The 14068-nt window shown below is 37.1% G+C and overlaps 1 protein-coding gene across 13 annotated transcripts in view; it reads left to right on the forward strand.

Moving 5' to 3' along the window:
• Nucleotides 1–14068, forward strand: part of CHD7 (chromodomain helicase DNA binding protein 7) — a 133636-nt gene that overhangs the window by 104553 nt on the left and 15015 nt on the right. For all 13 annotated transcript variants that reach the window (XM_074551381.1, XM_074551375.1, XM_074551363.1 and 10 more), the window contains 9 exons: nucleotides 1756–2011; nucleotides 7038–7248; nucleotides 7727–7922; nucleotides 8163–8330; nucleotides 8937–9116; nucleotides 9333–9443; nucleotides 9540–9745; nucleotides 10664–10863; nucleotides 11453–11612. In XM_074551381.1, the coding sequence (XP_074407482.1) occupies nucleotides 1756–2011; nucleotides 7038–7248; nucleotides 7727–7922; nucleotides 8163–8330; nucleotides 8937–9116; nucleotides 9333–9443; nucleotides 9540–9745; nucleotides 10664–10863; nucleotides 11453–11612 (1688 nt within the window). The remainder of the gene's footprint in view (nucleotides 1–1755; nucleotides 2012–7037; nucleotides 7249–7726; nucleotides 7923–8162; nucleotides 8331–8936; nucleotides 9117–9332; nucleotides 9444–9539; nucleotides 9746–10663; nucleotides 10864–11452; nucleotides 11613–14068) is intronic.

Consider the following 14068-nt stretch of genomic DNA (forward strand, 5'->3'; position numbering starts at 1 on the left):
ACTCTCCCTGTAACTTCTGTGGAATTAATAACTGAGAGTTTTCTCAGTGACTTAAGTGCAAACAGGAACATACTAGAAACCCAGTTTAACAAGAGGTAACCAAATAGAGGGAGGTTTTTTTTTTACTCAGAAATAGATTTCTTGAGCTGTCCAAGAGAAGAAATGCATAAATTAATACAAAATAAAAGACCGTAGTTGCAACATGTGTTATATCTCAAATGTAAAATGTTTCTTTGTATGTATCAAAATGTTTTAAAAGGCCAAACCACCTTAATATTAGGAGGTAACTGAAGCATGGCATTTTAATTTGGCCCTTTGCTTCCTGTGGTAATAACTGCATGTATTTTTGTATGTAACTTTGCTGGCTTTGTGTGAAAATTCAACTTTTGATATCTTTCAACTTTTGCTTGCTTGAATTTGTTGACTTTCTTTGAGAACAACTCTTTCACACATCATAGTCTAAGTTACAAAATAGCTCTTCCTCTGGCCCCTGGCCTCCTGGCAAAATAGGATACGTTTCCATAGGTTGTGCATGCTATGACTTGTCAGTCAGAATGGACACTGACCTGGCTGAAAGTGAGCCAGCTCATCATGATGCAGAAGCCATGTAGACCTGTTAATGAAGTGTTTGAACTGGAGCTAATATATGCCAGCTCAAAATGACTGTAAGCTTTTGAATACATACATGGAACTATTACTAAAATAATGCCAGTGGCAGATCAGAATTAGATTGGTTCAACAAGTTCAGGAGAACTTCTTTATCTGTTGACACAGATGTTTTGGAATTGGGTTTAAGTGGTGGGACAGGTTATGTGTTAAAGGCTTGGGGTTTCCTCTCCATTCCTTGCAGTTGTATTCCATATATTTTCTCAGTTGTTCATCCCTCTCTGCTAATTACCTTTTCTGTTTTGAAGTTGGTTTATTACTAAGGAAATTATGTAAATTCAGGATAAAGTGTTTTCTGTTCATATTTCTGCTGTGCAGCTCTGCATCAGGAGATGACCAATTTCAGGGTGAATTAGTAGCTCTTCAGCACTGAGATGGTTTGTGCTTTGAAGCACTGCCTAAAACAACCTAAATGCCAGGTGTTTCTTTTTTAAATGTGGAATCCATTTGAGTTTTTTATGTAAGAGACTTTACAAAAACTCAAACTTAACTTAAGCCTTAGCCTTAGATCTAGCCTTAGGATGTGTCTTAATGAATATTCCACAAAACCTGTGGACACTAAAAATAATCAGTGTTATAAGTGGTAACAGAAATACAATGTTTTCATTTTTAGACCAATCCTAAATAGTTTTCTACTTCAGTGGATGTCAAAACTAGGGAAATAAGAAAATAATTAGAAGCAGATACCTAAAGTGGGAAAATAATGTTAAATACTGATTAGTAATTAGAAGTGAACTGCAAAAATTATCTTAAAAGTGTCAGATTTGCTAATTTAATGAAGGGTTACTTGGCATGATTTGTGTGCAGTACTGTCCCTGTCTAGAAGGATAGTTCTGAGTGAGATCTATTTAATTACAGACATCACTAAACAGAAGGACTGCACACCAAAAATAGACTTTAGAAATGTGTGTGTCACTGAGTTGACAAGGAGAACTTGCTGCTGAGTCACTGAAGAAAGATTTTTTACAATGCTCTCTACTTGGCATTTGAGGTAGAAAACAAGGTTTTTAGAATGAAGGAAATTGAAAGAAGAATATTTGATTTCTAGCAGTTTTAATTCAGTTATTTTATTAAACATATGTTTTCCAGGTGCAAAAACTGCAAGCTATTTTGAAGCCGATGATGCTGAGACGTCTCAAAGAGGATGTGGAAAAGAACCTGGCCCCCAAAGAGGAAACCATCATTGAAGTTGAGCTGACAAATATTCAGAAGAAATACTATCGTGCTATTCTTGAAAAGAATTTCACATTTCTTTCCAAGGGCGGAGGTCAGGCAAATGTACCTAATCTTTTAAACACTATGATGGAACTAAGAAAATGCTGCAATCATCCATACCTTATTAATGGTAGGCTGCCTACTTTTCTCCTCATTTGAAAAATGGTTATAAAAATGTCTACTATGTATAAATTCTATTTTAGCATGTCTTTTTATTTATTCATTTATTTTAAGTAGAAAAGTGAGATAACCTTTTAGATTCTCACAGGTATGGATATCTGCTAGCCAGGACAGTGCTGCTGTTGCAGCTGCTTTTTTCTGTGCTGCTTTTTTTAAGGCTTCCTGACAGACTTAGCCTGGGCTGAGTTAATGTTGGCATTATAAAGTTTTCCTTTCTGTTCTTTGTGAAAAACAAGACTTCAGTTATCATGCAGGTTGTTGGATGGTAGCATGAATATGGTAATTTTTTCTTCACTTGTAGTTGGCTGCTATTTACTTTCTTGCTGTCAAACATCATAAGGTAGTAACTTAAAATTTTCTGAATAAAAGTTGCAGAGTAAGAAATCATGATTGAGCCTGCTTTCATGACCACCTCTTGTCAGTTACTTTTCTTAATTTGACTAGTAAGAGAAAGATGAGGGTGAATGTCATACTAGACTTCAGTGGCTTTTTCTGTGTGATGGTATTGGGTTTAGATCAGGATTATCTTTGGCAAGTAGAATGGAATCATAAAATATCTTAAGTCGAAAGGGAGCCATAGGGATTATTGAGTCCAACTCCCTGCTCCTAACAGAACTACCTAAAACTAAATCATATCACCTAAGGACCAGATGGGTTTTGAACTCTACTTGTGGTGTCATGACCACCTCCCTGGGGAGGCTGTTAAGTGACCAGCCCTGTGATGAACCAGCCATTTCTGTCTGAAGTGTGCTAAACTTGTATGTGCTGGTCACTTCTTCCCTTTGGGGGTGTAACCCAAGTCTCTAGATAGGGTTGCATTCTACTAGTTTCTTGTTTCCCAACTCCTGTTTCTAACTAGTTATGATTTATGGTTGGTTTATGCTGGTTATAGGCTTCATGATGAAAGACTGTTTTGTTCCAGAGCCATATGTGTTTTCAGGATTTTTATTGTATGACTTCCATATTGCAGTACTTAAGTTTTTTTTCTTGACATTTTTTGTTTAAATGGGAGGAGATGCTTAAACTGATTCATGAAATTACATCTAATTACATTTCATGCACAAGTAATTATTTCAGAGACATAATAAAGGCTTAGTCCAAAGGACTTCAACTTGTCTATGCTGGTGACTGTTCAGTTTCTAAACTCATATGGCATATACTAAAGTAGCTTTGTGGTTCTGGTGCAGGGTTTGTTGGGGGTTTTTACTTGATTTTTTGGCTTAAGTTAATCCATTGTATAAACGAGTTTATCAGAATAGTTTCGGCTGTTCAGGTTATGGGTGTCTGAATTGATGCTTCTTGGCTTTCAGCTAGTTTTTAACCTTGCTATTATTTTTCCTTATTTCATGTTTATTGAAAGAAAAAAAAAGAATATTTTGCTTCTACTTTGCTTTGTCAAATAGAGTTTATGAGCAGTGTTGCCTACAGCAGTGATTTTTTTTTTCCTCAGAAATCTTGTATCATTTAATATAATTAAGAGACTGATAAAGTTCAGGTGGTAATTTAGAAAACCTCAGATTTTTTATTAGTGTGTCTTAATAAAGGGAGGTGGGTTTGTCTCTTAATGCATCTGCCTTTATCAAACATTTTTGTGATGTTTGGAACCTTTGGACTTGGATGGTATCATTCAGCAACATGGCAGGTGGCTTGAGCCTTCAGATTTGATGGGGAAAAGAAATCCTGATCTTTTAGTGTGGAGATGGAACTAAACAAATACATCCTTTGTAGTTCTAGGGCAGAAAATACTCCTGCATGCTGTAGTCATCTTAGCCCAAGGTTTTATTTTGCTGATTGAAATTTAACAACTTTGCAGTTAGTGTAATGGCACAAGTTATTTATTTTATTTCTGCTCAGAGTTTTTGCAGTGCAAGTACTTAAGGTTGCCTAGTATTCTCCTGGTGAATGATTTCTTACAGTAACAAGTTCTGTTTTCTGCTTTTATAAGTGTCTCTGAATCCGCATTTTCGTCCCAGTTTGTGGGGTTTGTGAGCAAGCATTTTTATTTGAACATTTGAATCTGTTTTGTTTTGTGTAAGAGTTGCAAACAAGTCTTCTATATAACTTCAATTAAGGCTATATGATGGAAGTAGTATAGTAGGAGTTGAATGTAAAGTGGGGGTTTTTGTTTCTTTCTTGATTGATGGATGTGTTCTGCTGAGACTAGGAGTAGGCTTCTAGAGGTAGTTACGGCATGTTGGATATTCTCCAGTCAGCTTGGGTAAAGCCTTGTCTGTCATTTTTCTTAGGGCTGGACTCCTTGTTTTCTCCATAGCAACCATTCTCAAGTATTTATACATTGTTCCTCTCTCTATCTCCAAGAACCAGCAGTGGGGAATGCCTCTATAGTTACACATCTTAGTGTTGACCTCCAGAAAGGCTCCTTACTCTGTTTGTTGTGCCCTCTTGAGCCCAGGAAACCTCTCCTAATGAAGAATAGAAGTGGAGGTTTCCCTGATTGACCAACCCCACATTCAAATACATTCCTTTCATGCTGTGCTAAATATCAGCTAGAATAGGAAGCAATTTTAGACTGGCAAGTACTGCATCAAGTAACTTTTGGGTAACAGGCTGCTCAGTGGACATGATGTAATTGCAATTGATGTAGGAATTAAAAAAAAAAAAAAAAAAAGATGGTCTTCTACAGGATTTACCTTGGACAGTGTTATTGAAAGAACAGATTTTTGGAATTATCTGTACTGGGTTTGGGTCTTGGTGAGACCAAACTCCGATACTGTAAATTCACCGTTCAATAGACCAGACTGTGGGTTTGTTGTGGTGTGGTTTGCTTTTGCAGATGCTGTTCTTGCATATTGCTTCACAGTAGTGAAACTTAAATCTGGATATTGCAGTTGAGTCAGAAATAATTGCTGTAACCTGGAAAGATGACTGAAATTACTGTTCAGGAGCTGCTTGACAGCCTGCTGTATCCTGGAATTGCCAAAGTTCAGTACAGAGTCAGAGATTTACTGCCCAAAATTCTGCCCATTTTACGAAGATGGGCAGTGATATGATTGAAGGGAACTTTGAGTGTCTGCTTTACACTCATTTCATTTGGGCTTACTTTCCTTATGTGCAAACCTTTAGGATGATCCAGAGAGTGCAGATCAGGAAAATCTAGGGATGTAAAGCTATTGTGAAATGCAGTCGCACCTTGAGTCCATGGTTCTGTAAAAGGGAGTGGTGTGAGCTCAGGAGCAGCACAGAGCTGAATTGCCAAAGTTCAGTACAGAGTCAGAGATTTACTGCCTGAAATTCTGCCTGTTTTTACCAAGATGGGCAGTGATATGATTGAAGTGAACTTTGAGTGTCTGCTTGCACTCATTTTGTTTGGGCTTACTTTCCTTATGTGCAAACCTTTAGGATGATCCAGAGAGTCCAGATCAGGAAAATCCAGGGATGTAAAATTATCAAGAAATGCGATCACATCTTGAGTCCATGGGGTTCTTTAGAAGGGAGCGGTGTGAGCTCAGGAGCAACATGGAGCTGAATTGCCAAAGTTCAGTACAGAATTGGAGACTTACTGCTCAAAATTCTGCCTGTTTTACCAAGACAGGCAGTGATATGATTGAAGTGAACTTTGAGTGTCTGCTTGCACTCATTTCGTTTGGGCTTACTTTCCTTATGTGCAAACCTTTTAAGATGATTGAGAGAGTCCAGATCAGGAAAATCCAGGGATGTAAAACTGTTGTGAAATGCAGTCACATCTTGAGTGCGTGGGGCTGTGCAGAAGGGAGCGGTGTGAGCTCAGGAGCAGCACGGAGCTGTCAGGCAGCCTGCCCCGGGTGGGTTGTGCTGCAGGCACCGCGTTACAGCAGGCGCTGAACCAGCCTTGCACAGCCAGGGCGCGTTCCGTGTTTGTTTACAGGCATCTCCTCAGAGCTGGGATTTGAGAGAGGGATGCTCAGCAGAAGCCTGGCAGTAAGCTCTTCTTCCCCCTCCCCCCAGCCCTTCCATCTTGCCTTGTGCTATTCAAAAGCAGTATTGAAGCTGAATATAAGACAAACTAGAAATATTTTATAAACTACGTTTTGTTGCCAAAAAGAAAAGCAGAGGGGAAAAAAAGATGGCTCAAAAAAGGGCTTCTTTGGAAGTAAAATAAGCTTAGAACAAAGGTTCCTAACATTTTACATGCCAAGATTGGCAATATGATAGTTCTTGGAATTGCCCACCTTGTAGAAATTACTTAAAAATGGAATAAAAGCATAGGAGAGATTGAAGAGAAAGTTTGAACTTGGTCTGTAGTCTTCCAATAGTAAGCAGAACAAGGAAATAGTTGCTGCTGTGCATATCGTTCATAGGCAAAGTGAGTGGCAAGAGAGAACTTTTGACTAATGCTGGAAAGAATAAATACGTTGGATAGCTTCATCAAACCGAATTTAAAAAAAAATACATTCAGGGAGAAAAAACTAAATAGAAGGTAAAATAATTTCATAACTGCTTCTGTCCCCGTGTTTTTGTTTGGATTTTTATTTTAAATTCAATAATGAAAGGAGCAGGATCAGGTCATGTGGATGTTTAAGGCTGATTTTAGAGGCAGATATTAAATGTGATTTTTGTCCCTTGTATTTTCCTGTAGAAACAAGACATTGTTTTCTTTCATGTTACATTTTTAAAAGGAAAAAAATCCATTTTATCAGTTGAAATATGTTTAATTTTTTTCACCTTTTTTCATTTTTTTTCATTGAATTGTGTGTGTCAATATTTCTATGAATTTATTTAGGAAAGAGTTTAGTATTGCTCAAAAGAGGAAAAAAAAGAATGAATTCTCAGAGCTGTGTTTTATTTGTGCTGTATTTGTGTATGTGTTTGCTTTAAATTTAAGCTTAATATTTTTTATAAATGTTTATTTTTTATAAATATTTGTTCAAATAGTGCTTAAAACATTCCTGCAGTTTCTATAGGGTATTGAAGGCGAGCTCATTGTTTATTAATAAAACCCTTTGCAGTGTTCATGTATTGCTGTCCAATCTTTGCAGGTGCTGAAGAGAAAATTTTGGAAGAGTTTAAAGAAACACACAATGCCGACTCTCCAGATTTTCAGCTCCAGGCAATGATCCAGGCTGCTGGCAAGCTCGTACTGATTGACAAGCTGCTGCCAAAACTGAAGGCTGGTGGCCACAGGGTGCTTATCTTTTCCCAGATGGTGCGCTGCTTGGACATACTGGAAGACTACCTCATTCAAAGACGGTGAGAGCAACAATATAATACAATTATAAATAAACTGTGCCTTCCTCTGTGACCACTGCATTTAACCTGTGAGTAATCCATATAGAAAGGGAAGAAATGAAAGCAGTGTTTTCTGTAGTGATCTGACTTAAGGGAAAGAGCAAACCTAGAGGTTGCAAGTACGGAGCCCTTTCTTTTGAGTGAATACAAAATGACCTCATATGGAGGGCTTTAAACCTCTCAGTTAAATATTTTGATGGCTCTAGAGTTTTTTAGTTCAGGCCTAAATTTTTATCAAATACCCTGGAGTGAAAGTCTGCCCTTTACCAAAGAAAGAGACAAAGTAGTATGTCTTTTCTGACTAAGTTAGTCTCTTAGTTTGTTGTAGTTCTTCTAACCCACAGAAGCATATTTGTCTTTGTTGTTTTTAATTGCAGATTCTTTTAAAGAAGCAGTGCCATTGCAGTAAAGCAATCCCTATAACGCATCTCTTTTTCAGGTACCCGTACGAACGAATTGATGGTCGAGTGAGAGGCAACTTGCGTCAGGCAGCTATTGACAGGTTTTCAAGACCTGATTCTGATAGGTTTGTTTTCCTGCTGTGTACAAGGGCAGGAGGTTTGGGCATTAATCTTACTGCTGCTGATACCTGCATCATTTTTGATTCAGACTGGAATCCCCAAAATGACCTCCAGGTAATATTACAAGAGATGATTTTATTCAAAATTAATTTTTTCTTTGCCTTTTTACTGTGAAATTTTCTTCACCTACAAGAGAAATTATCTGTTGTTGCTCTCTTGAAAGCATAAACAATATTATTTATATTGAAAAAAAAAACAAAAAACTTTTAAAGTATGTTCTCTCTATTGGTTATTTCAAATTCTTTTTTCTTCCTGTTGTAACCTGTAACTGAGTATCTGCCTTTGTTTCTTCAGGCTCAAGCACGATGTCACAGAATAGGGCAGAGCAAATCAGTGAAAATTTACAGGTTGATAACAAGGAATTCTTATGAAAGGGAAATGTTTGACAAAGCTAGCCTGAAGCTGGGCCTTGATAAGGCTGTGCTACAATCTATGAGCGGAAGAGAAAATGCCACAAATGGGGTAAGGAATAGTTTTTTAAGGTGCATTATCAACAAATGCTATGAATGTGTTACACTTTGCTTGCCTGTCTGTGTTTTAGCTGGAGGACAGTGGTTTTCAGATGGAGTGTGGCTGATAGTTTAGTCAGGTTAAATAAGGGCATTGGCTACATGAACTGGCTCAGCTTATCTAATGGCTCACTTATTGCCAAAAGGGGGCAAGTGGAGTCATGTTCCTTCAATTCTGATCCATTCTCATCATTCCACCCTTTATATTATGCTGATCCTGACACTTAATGGAGTTCTTCTAGTTAGCTTTTGCTGGGATAGCCTTTTTGCTTTGGGACTTACTTTGCTTTAGCTTTTTTGTCAGGTTAATAAGTTAAATCTGCTCCCAGGAGGAGTTCAGCAGTCATCAGAGCTAAAGGGATTCAGTCACAATGAATTATTAAGTCGTTTGAACCACTCACATAACTTCACCCTGAGAATTTTGTTGTTTGTATTCTTCTTTAAAAGGTGATTTCAGCATGAATGTTTAATTGACCACCATCACATTATCGTAGAGTTTAAGTTCTTAAAATGCCAAATACAAGGATGATCCATCTGAAACTCCTCTTATGTGTTACAGGTGCAACAGCTGTCTAAAAAAGAAATAGAAGATCTTCTTCGAAAGGGGGCATATGGTGCTCTGATGGATGAGGAAGATGAGGGGTCTAAGTTTTGTGAAGAGGATATTGATCAGATTCTGTTAAGGAGAACACACACAATTACTATTGAATCTGAAGGAAAAGGCTCAACATTTGCAAAGGTATGCATTGACATTCAGAGGAAAATGAATAAAACGTGACCAGAATAGACAGAAGTCTATTAAATTGCCTTCTGTGTCAATTTATTTTTTTAGTGTACTTGTCTTCTTTCTTTCTTGATACTACCTCTTTCTAAGCATTGTATTTGCTAGTGAAAACCAGGTATTCTTTGTAGCATGCAGTTAAGAAATCAATCCACTTGCTTTTACTTTTACTAGGCTAGTTTTGTTGCATCTGGGAACAGGACAGATATTTCTTTGGATGACCCTAATTTCTGGCAGAAGTGGGCAAAGAAAGCTGAGTTGGATATCGATGCTCTAAATGGAAGGGTAAGCTTTATAACTCTTTCTAGTACAATTAAATTGAAAATTTTCTCCTCCCCCTCCATCCTCTCCTAAATTTATACATTTTCCCTATCATTTTAGAACAACCTAGTTATTGATACACCAAGAGTAAGGAAGCAAACCAGACTCTACAGTGCAGTCAAAGAGGATGAGCTGATGGAGTTTTCAGACCTGGAAAGTGATTCTGAGGAAAAGCCTAGCACAAAGCCCCGTAGGCCTCAGGACAAATCACAAGGTTATGCAAGAAGTGAATGTTTCAGGGTGGAGAAGAACTTGTTGGTTTATGGGTAAGATATGCAAATAGAATATACTAATTGTGGCAAAAGACCTGAAAATAAGTTATATATAATAAATAACTTATCCTTCTCTTGGACACATTCACATACCATCATACTGTATAATGCTTATACATGCCAGTTAGATTTGGTTTTGATTGCTATATATATAAATTGCACTTATATGTGTTACTTAGTTTAAAGTATCTGAGTGTGTCACAGATGGCTATGAGCTCACTGGTAAGATAAGTGGTTTTGTGATGACAGAATATTTGTTTCTGGTTTCTCAGTGTAAAGAATTCTTGAGTTAATGAGTTTCAACCTTTCTTTTCTAAGTATTGAAGAGAGTAATAGTGTATTTGTAAAGAACAAAGTGGTTTTGAAATCAACAGTCAATCTAGACTTCGTCACCACTTACATTCAGATACTTGATATTTTCCCCATTGAGTGTGCTAATTTGAATTTTATCTCTTTGCAAGCAGGTAGCTATATTTGAGTTCTAACATGGTGGCCTTCAGAATGACTGTCTTTATTTTAGAAATTTAATTAAATTTAGTGTGCAACAGTTGCTAGTAATAGGTTTCTGGTTCAAAATAGGAATTGTTCCTCAAATCCCATGATTGTAGGAATTGGTTGAGCTTCCTATTTGTAGCTTACTGGGACCTTTAGAGTTAAACATACGTACTTTATTAATTTGAGTGTAGTTCGATTGCAGCTTTACGAGCAGTGAACTTACTGCCTGTTCTGTAAAATAAACATTCTTAACTCTTTGGTGCTGGAAGTTGGATTCCCTGACATAACCTGTAAATGCAAAATGCATTAGCGCTAACACAGGAGGTCCCAAGTTGCTTGATACCAGGAGTTAAATTGAAAGTCACAAATTAAAATACCAGTACCCTGGCTGTTGTATTGAACATATTTTTCTTGTAGCTGGGGTCGGTGGACTGACATCCTCTCACATGGGCGCTATAAACGTCAGCTAACAGAGCAAGATGTGGAAACCATCTGCCGGACTATCCTGGTGTATTGTCTTAATCATTACAAAGGGGATGAAAATATCAAAAGTTTCATCTGGGATCTGATCACTCCAACTGCAGATGGGCAAACTCGAGCTTTGGTTAATCATTCCGGTATGTCTACCACAATCAAATAATGATGCTAGTAAATAGGAAAGAATTGCTTCAGTCGTGCTATGTGTTTGGTTTAAACTATAGCCATTCTGACATGTCGTAGGATCTTGTCAGATTTTATGAGTAAGGTGGGCTTTGACTTGGTCTGTATTTAAAGGGGAAGTCTCCTCAGACACTTTGTAGAATGCAGTTCTCTTTCCTTTAAATTGGTTTTAAACAAATATTCCAGCATTATTTTTTGCTGGCACCTACTGCTGGATTTAATCTCTTTTAAATTGCCATTAATCAGAAAGCTCGTTTCCTTACAGCCATTTAGATTCATGAGAGTTTTTACAAGAAATATTTATATAACACCATTTTCTGGCTAGCACTCTGAATTTTTGAAATCTTCACACCTAAAATTGCATGAAAGTTTTGGTTGATTTTGTTACTTACAATTTTCTGTACTGAGTCATGTTGCTGTTCAGTTTTTGGTGGTTGTGTTGCCCTCAAAGTAATGAATACTTAGCTTTAAACATATGTTTGTAATGTTGTTTGGGGTGAGAGTTTTTCTATTCCAGTTGTGTAAGAAATACTGGGGGTTTTCTAGGTCTGTCTGCACCAGTGCCCAGGGGGAGGAAAGGGAAGAAAGTAAAAGCCCAGAGTTCACAGCCAATGCTCCAAGATGCTGATTGGCTCACAACCTGTAATCCAGATGTATTATTTCAAGAAGACAGCTATAGGAAACATCTTAAACATCACTGTAATAAGTAAGTACTAATAAATGTTTCATTTAGAGGTTTGGAATTTTTTTAAAACTACATGCTTTTGAAAAGTCCACAACTTTGGATATATTGATAGAACACAGGGACATTTAATAGGATGTGAAGGCTATTATTACTTTTTAATTTGGGGATAATCATCTTAACAGATATCTGGACACTTCTGTAAGCTCTTTGTGACAGATCAGCACAGTTCTGAAAAAAATTATTCTCTTCGTATTAAATAAGAATGGAGTCAGATAAGGTTATTTTTTTACAATAGAAAGTAAAGACTGTCATCCTACACTGTCTATTTCACTTGACAATTGGCTATCTTTGAATAAAAGCTGTTTGTTTCTTACCTTCTTATGGAGTCACTCAGGCTGGTATTTAAAGTTCTGTTCCATAAATGTTAAACTCATATATCCAGTTCTTAATTTCAGGAGTTTCATGTAGTAATTCACCTATACATGGCATAAATTTTCTCTTTATTCTTTCTCTCCCTTCCTCTCTTGCCCTCCTCAGAGAATATTTATGTATATATAATATATATAAATTATCTATATAAATAGGCAATAATACAATATGTAATAAATATACAGAATATTTATTCTTTCTCCTTTGAGATGAAATTTCTCACCAAACTCTTTTACCTGAATTTATTTGTCCTGATTTGATTTTTGAAATTCTAAACATGTTACTAAACCAAAAGCTTTTGAGGATAAAGGTCAGCGTATATAATGTTTTATTGTTTCATTATTGTCTCTTAAGAGCCTTCCTTGCATATTTTCTGGCTTTTGTTTTATAATATCTTTTTTTTTGTGTCAGCTTTCTTTGATGCCATCTCAGTTTTGCTTACTATATTCTCCATTTAGGCACTGAACCTTGTCCCAAAAATACTTTGGTTTAGAGCTGGAGATGTGGTTGATTGATTTTGGGATGTTTGGTTTTGTTTTTAAATTTCTGTTCTTCATTGTAGATATATAATCATGCAGTTGTAATGCTGTGTTACTGAAAGGTCATCATTACTTTTGTGGTTTGAATATGTATTGGGGCTCATTAATGCTGTTTAGTGGAAAGATACTATTGATTTGAAAAGTACCTGTGGGCTGTCAATAGGGGGTGTGATGTGAAGGAGGAAAGGCATTTAAGGTGTTTATTAGCTCATTTCCAGATGCTAACCAAGCTTAATTCTTCGCTGATGACAACAGATACTCATAGAATTACGTTAGTGAGTGCACTTCCAAATAAACGGCTTTCTGCTTTTTCTGAACTGTTACTCAGGTCTGTTATTACACTTCACTTACTCTTAAAGTAATACAGTTCTTTCCTGTAGCATTATTTTCATCTCTCAGGTAACATGTCTTCATTACTTGCTATATCAGTTTGCAGATCTGACTTAATTTTTTAAATACTGCTTCTTTAATAATACAATAGAACAATTGCAAGGACTGGGAAGACTGGTAAATATGCAAGAATGTTTTCAGTTGCTATCTTTTTCCTTCACTTCCCAGATTCACCAGGACTAAATGAATTGTAGAAGCTACATGTTTTTAGCACAGGTAAAATCAAACAGAGGTGGAGCCAGTTAATAATCTGAGTCATTTCCTTGAAAAGGTACCAGTTGAAGTTGGCTTTTTAAGAATTGGTGTCCTTTCCTTAAGAACTGTGTATGCTGGTTTAATGCACAGGACTCCTGGAAGGTGCAAAGAGCCTCTGGTTTTTGGTTTATCTTGGGTTTTATTTCGTGCTTCTCCTCTTTGGCTTGATGTAACAGCTGTTATTGCTTAATACTAAGATGATAGAGACCCTCAACAGCTTATTTACATAGCCACACAGGGAGCAGGGACACCTTACTGGTCCCACTTACTGTGCATACAGAAAGAAGCATGTCTGACATGTTTGGAATTGCAGACATGACCTTCATTCACATCCCTGCTCTTCCGAGGTTTGATTGAATAACATGTGTGAAACCGGGTATTGCTCTAGTTGCATCTGATCTCTAACAAGGACCTCTCAAAACTGGTGGTGGTCTAAATTTTTCATGCAAGTGGGTGATCAGATTACTGCTTCCCTGGTCACCCTTGCTGTTCAGGAGCAGCAGTAATTCAACAGTTGCTGTGATGGATTTGGGTACAGTGAGAGGGCAGGTTGAATAATCTCCATTTTAGCTGGTACTGGTTTTACTTCATGAACTAGGCAGCAGGGGGTGCCCTGAATTGGGTAAACATGGGGAGAGCAAGATAATTTTCAGGTAGATACTTACTCTACAGAAATGACCTCTTTTCTAGTCTCCTTGAAAAGCCAGTCTGCCATTCTCTCTCCTGCCAGCTTTGAGTGTGACCACAACACCTGACAGCGCTTCCAAAAATGTCTGCAGTATTGCAGAAATGGGGAAAAATAAACTTGGCAACAAATATTTTTCACTTCCTTGTAACAGTTAGGTTGTACGTAGGTAAAATTTA

The sequence above is a fragment of the Zonotrichia albicollis genome, chromosome 1 (assembly GCF_047830755.1).
Source record: "Zonotrichia albicollis isolate bZonAlb1 chromosome 1, bZonAlb1.hap1, whole genome shotgun sequence".
NCBI lineage: Eukaryota > Metazoa > Chordata > Aves > Passeriformes > Passerellidae > Zonotrichia > Zonotrichia albicollis.